The 5,463-nt window shown below is 45.7% G+C and overlaps 1 protein-coding gene across 3 annotated transcripts in view; it reads right to left on the reverse strand.

The window, feature by feature from the left end:
* LOC103460390 (nascent polypeptide-associated complex subunit alpha, muscle-specific form) overlaps positions 1 to 5,463 on the reverse strand; it is a 22,551-nt gene that overhangs the window by 2,408 nt on the left and 14,680 nt on the right. For 2 of the 3 annotated variants that reach the window (XR_001776272.1, XM_008402541.2), the window contains exons 8-10: positions 3,202 to 4,773; positions 2,681 to 2,725; positions 2,509 to 2,583 (exon numbers count right to left, since the gene is read on the reverse strand). Coding sequence is in view for 2 of the 3 variants with exons in the window: in XM_008402541.2 (XP_008400763.1) it covers positions 2,509 to 2,583; positions 2,681 to 2,725; positions 3,202 to 4,773 (1,692 nt within the window). In the remaining variant the exon portion in view is untranslated. The remainder of the gene's footprint in view (positions 1 to 2,508; positions 2,584 to 2,680; positions 2,726 to 3,201; positions 4,774 to 5,463) is intronic. The other variant, XM_017303293.1, reaches the window with a different exon arrangement.

Raw genomic sequence — 5,463 nt, forward strand, 5'->3', positions numbered from 1 at the left:
CCAGTTTATTCCTCTGTATTTACTTTAGTTTCTTAGTTTATTCTTGTATTTTGTTCTTCATTCATTTCCATTTAGTTTCCTTTGATTAGTTTTATCCTCTCTTGGTTTATTGCTATGTCCACTTTAGTTTCTTTCCTGTTGCTACATTTATTTTATCGTTTATTCACCATCAGTAATCTTCACTCATCACCTGCTGCGTCTCCTCATCGTCATGTTTCACATCATGTGTTGATTTTTCACTGTTCAGCATCAGATTCTCTGTTTTTATGCCATAATTCACATCTAGTTCGTTGCTCCGTTTCATGTCCCGTTTCTCCTGTTTCAGTTCTGCGCAATGTGAGTCTTTTTTACCCCCTAAGGTGCAGGGCGGTGGGGAAGCGTATCGATGGGGAAAAGGCAGACTGACATAAACCTTTTAAAACAGTGGTCCCCAAACTACGGCCCATGGGCCGGATCCAGCCCGTCTCCACATTTGGTCCGGCACCCTGAACAATACCAGAGATCATTCAGATTTTTTTTCATGTACCATATTTTACGGACTGCAAGCTGGATTTTTCTTCCACCACCAGGGGGCTCTTTAGCAGGAAGTGAATCATTGGAAGTCAAAATTGGAAATAAAAGAAGAAAGCGCCTATTAAAACGGAATTAGGTTGTTTTTTTTTAAAGGTTTTGTTGGCTCTAGTGGCCTTTATTTGAAAGTAGTTTGACAGGAAAGAGGGTTATGAGAGAGGAGGACATGCTGCAAATGTCACCAGGCTGGGAATCGAACCTGCAACCACAGCCACGAGGACTAGGGCCTCAATACATGGGTCGTGCCAAGCCCCTGCGCCACCACAGCAACCCCAGAATTAGGTTTTAATAGGGAACTGAAATTTGATAATGTTGCTGATCAGTTAAATCGCATTGAGGGGAAAAAGAAGATTTTTAGTTTTTTTTAAAAATAATACTGGGATCATTATGAGAATCTGAGGAATAGATATTAGGATCCAGTAGGTGGCAGTAGAGCAACAATAATGGATGCAAGCTGCTGTTGAAATCTAAAGAAGAAGAAGAAAGAGCCCATTTTCATTTAGCACATTTAGCTAGTAGCAACACGAAGGATCAGCACTTTGTTACAGTTACGGTTCAGAAACTAATCAGTTCAGTTAAATCTAAACTTGGCAACTTTTTCTTTTTCAATGTAATAAATGTGATATTCAGTCGACCTGTTCTGACCCAGATGTTGGCTGTCCGCCCCTCTGCTGCTGCTGCTGCATGGTGTGGAAAACCTGGAGCGGCAGAGAAATCTGAGGCTTATATGTTTACTGGTTTAAAAAATAAACTTTGGGGTTGTGGCTTATAGGCCGGTGCGGCTCATAGTTAGGAAAATACGGACTATAATCCTTCCTGGGTTTTTTCTCTGAAGAACCCAGAGGGGGTTATTTGGTTGTGTTTTCTGGAAAACAACACATTTCTACCTGTAGGCTCTCCTGCAATCGTCACAGTTTTTCTGTTGCAAACTGACTCCGGCCCCCAGCAGAGAAGAGAAAAGTTATGTGGCCCTCAGGAAAAGGTTTGGGGCCCCTGGTTTAAAACAACGGAAACAATTTCTGCATTCTGATTATTGAAATGTAAAAGTGCTGTGTTGTTCTATCACCCCGTTTCATACCGGACCACTTACAGCTCCGTGTTAACGCTATAAAATGAACGCTCTCTATCGAGGTATCACCATGGAGGGATTTCTTTATGTCTTTATTTAAATGTGTTCATTGTTCAGAGGGATACAAAGTGAGGGCATCGTGATTTTAGGTACCAGTAGCAGGAGAGGAGCTGCGCCAAGAAGCTAACAGAAGCTAACAGAAGCTAACAGACACTGAATAGAAGAAGAGCTACCATCGATACAGTTGCAGCTAAACATGATTTAATGTTACACAATACAGTTTTACCAAGTTGCTCAAAGTCTAAACTGGTATTGTTGTGGATTTAAGGTGTAAAGTTTACCTTCGACCCCCCAAAGGCATCCCAGCGCCCCCCTTTTGTAAAAATGTCCGCCAGCGCCCCCTGCCGTCCTCTGAACGCCCCCTGGGGGGCGGTACCGCCCACGTTGAGAACCGCTACTCTAGAGGAACCGCTCCAAAAGAACCGCTCTAGAGGACCCACAGGTCAGCAGAGGCTGAATAACGTCTGATCAGAACCTCACAGAGCTGAGATCTCTAGAACCACCAACAGAACCTTACAGCTGGTTCTGAAATGGACCGGTGGCTCTTCTTTGGGTCTGGCAGGCGAGTTCTGAAGTGTCATTAATTGGCTTAGGGTTAACCCTAACCAAGATCTGTGCTCCAGAAACAGGATGGTTCTGGAAAGTCCAGTCTGACTGCTGGGTCCAGTAACACCAGAACCGGCTGGTTCTGGTCCATTTTAGATGTTTGGCAGAGGAAGTTCTGATCTAGGACTGGATCCAGAACCGGACCGTGTTTCTGGATTCCTGTTGGGGGGTCTGGGAGGGAACTGGGAGGGAACTGGTCTTACCCTGGAAGTTGACGTAAATGATTTTGGACAGCTGAGTGGACTTTGGTCCTCCTGGAATCAGAATCTTCTGGATTGCTTAAAACACGAAGTAATCAGAGTAACCATGGCAACAACTGATGTCTGATCAGTCATGACAACATCTTATAAAAGCAGCAGCCATGTTGGTTGGTACCTTTCTTCTCAAAGCCTTTCTCCTCCTCTTTGGAAATGGCGACTCCTTTTGTGAACAGACAAAAAATGTTGGTTTTAAATTATTCTGTAATTATTTCACTGAACTTCATATTTAGTTCTTAACAGCCTTCATGTTTAATAACTGGAACCAGGCATCATTGAAAACTGCTTCTTCTCTGTCTGCTTCCAGAATGAGCCGAATCCAGAGGATTCCTCTACAGAAGCAGAAGTCAACTAATTGGCAGAGCATGAAGTACTTCCTTTTGGACTTCAAAATAAGAGATCCATGCTGAGATTCTATAGCAGTGGTTCTTAACCTTTCTTGAGGTACCGAACCCTCCTCGATCGAACCCAGGTTAAGAACCACTGATCTATAGAGCTTCAAGTGTCATGAATGCGCTAATAAGCTGGTACTAGATCATTTTATGACATTTTCTTAGGCTGGAACAATCTTAAGGTTCCCGATCTTGTTATTCTGATCAGTTTATCTGAACATAGTTATTTTAATGCAATCAGTTATACCTTTCATATCTCTTTCATCTGTCCTTTCTTCTTTAGACTCCTTTTTCCCAGATGCCAGTTCTTCGGATGGCTGAGCTGCTTCCACCCCAGAAGACTTTTCTTCTTGTTGGGTTGCAGGATCACCAACGGATGCTTGTTCTGAACTAGGCATTGGATTCTGTAGTGATTCGTCCACATCTAGATTAGCACTGAGTTTAGATTGATCCAAGGTTTCAAAACCTGGATTTAATTCCAATTGTCCCCCAGAAGGAGCCGATGGCTCTACATCAGCCCCAGGAGCTGAAAGGGGAGCTGTGGGTGGAGTTAGTGAGGGGAGGGGTGCATCTGTCAAAGCGCCAGGGGTCCTAGAGGACTCTACATCTGGAGGAGGCGTTTCTGGAGGTTTATTACGAGAAGGGAAATCAGAAAAAGGTAAATCTGAAACCGAATCAGGAGAAGGTACAGCCATCGACCTGTCCGGATCTCTAGAGGATAATGCTGCTTCTGCAGGTATTTTTAAAGTAGATCCTAGAGGAGGAGATTCCTTTGGTAGAAGTAACTCAGAAGACGGAAAATCAGTTGCAGTTTTAGATGACAGGCCGCCTGGTGGAACGTCTGAAGGTGGTAAAACTGAAGGTGCATAAAGGCGAACATCTTCAGGAGGTTCCACGGCAGGAAGCGTACTCTGGGCTTTTAAAATGGGTTTAGCTTCTTCAGGAACAGTTGCTACATCTAATGGGACAGTTGGATTATCTAGAATATCTGGAGAAACAGCCGTAGCGTCAACTCCGGCTGAAGGTGGAGCGTCTCCTTCCTGAGAGGGTGGAGTAGTCCCAGTTGACAGAGCGTCCCCTGAAGACAGCTGTTCACTGGGTGGAGTGGTTTCTGGAATGGTTGCTGGGTTCTGGGCCCTGTTTGATGACGCTACACCAACAGCAGGTGGAAGGACACTGGTCACCAAGTCGGTATTACCAGTCCCAGAAAAGGTGGAGTAAAAGGGTGGTGTCCCTGAGCTACTCTTAGACTCCTCCAAATCCCTGGTGTTGGCTGAGATTGTGACGCTGTTACTGGCTACACTGTAGCTGCTAATGGTGCTACTGGGACCGTTGGTGACTTTCCCCTGGGCTGTACTGATGTCTGCAGGTCCTGCTGCACCAGCATCACTACTGTCAGATGCTGCGAAGACATCTACGGCCAAGACAGAATCCGTAGTGCTGCTCATGTCAGTCATGCATGTAGTGCTGGTCCTACCAAATACAGGGTTATCAGTCATAACTGGACTATCAGGGGCAGTACTTGTCTCTGCAGCAGTGAGACTCTGTGGGTCAGTGGCAGTCGGACTTCTGGCTGCACCTGGTAGAGTAAGAGCACTTCCTGTGGTTGTGTAAGTAGTCAGTGAAGAGTAAAACATGGACAGAATGCTGTCAGTGGCGGTAGAGGGGCTGGAGGTGGTTCTGTCCGGAAGAGTTGGGCTGCCAGTGAAAGTCCTGTCAGTCAGAGTGGACGATGTCCAGACAGCAGCGTTCAGGTCAGGCTTGGTGCTGCGGTCAGAGGTCGTGATGCCAGTCACTCCACCTGGTCCATCAGAAGCTGCTGTCAGAGAAGAAGAGTGATGACTCTTAGTGATTTTGTTCTCTACAAATTCTGGCTGAACTCTGCAGAACATTAAACTGGGAGCTTTACATCCTGGTGTCTTAATTTAGGGGAACCGTGTTGGGTCGTGGGCCGAACTGAGCCCGAACTGAGTCCCTGTCCAGGTCCAGAGTTTCTCCCCATCTTCTCCTTCTGCACCAAATTGATCTTTGAGTCATTTTCACACCTGAAAAGGTGATGATGACAGCAAGTACAGGTAACAGCAGAGAGATGGCGCTCTTACCCCAACATACAGCACCATGAACTTGTGTCAGGAATATTTCGAGCTCATATCTCTGATCCTGTGACGCGGATCAGGTTCTCTGAGGAGAAGATGTCGGCCTCCAGCTTCTCCAGACAGCAGCTGATCCTCAGTCTGGAGGAGATTCTCTGACAAACAATCTGCCAGTCATCAAACCCTTAAAGATCTTTAAAAAGTGACCATTGTATTTATGAAATACGAACCATTTTTAGTTTCTACCACCAACTCTGTTAACCTGCGTGTTTTAACCTGTGGCACGTCGGTGCAGGTGTTAGAGGAACCAAGTTCCTCCGCCATGGAAACAAAACCAATTTCTGCACAAGAGGAGAAGTCAGGGTGGAGTCAGGGTGGAGTCAGGGTGAAGTCTGAGGTGGAGTCAGGGTGGAGTC

Source organism: Poecilia reticulata, unplaced genomic scaffold (genome assembly GCF_000633615.1).
Source record: "Poecilia reticulata strain Guanapo unplaced genomic scaffold, Guppy_female_1.0+MT scaffold_236, whole genome shotgun sequence".
Lineage (NCBI taxonomy): Eukaryota > Metazoa > Chordata > Actinopteri > Cyprinodontiformes > Poeciliidae > Poecilia > Poecilia reticulata.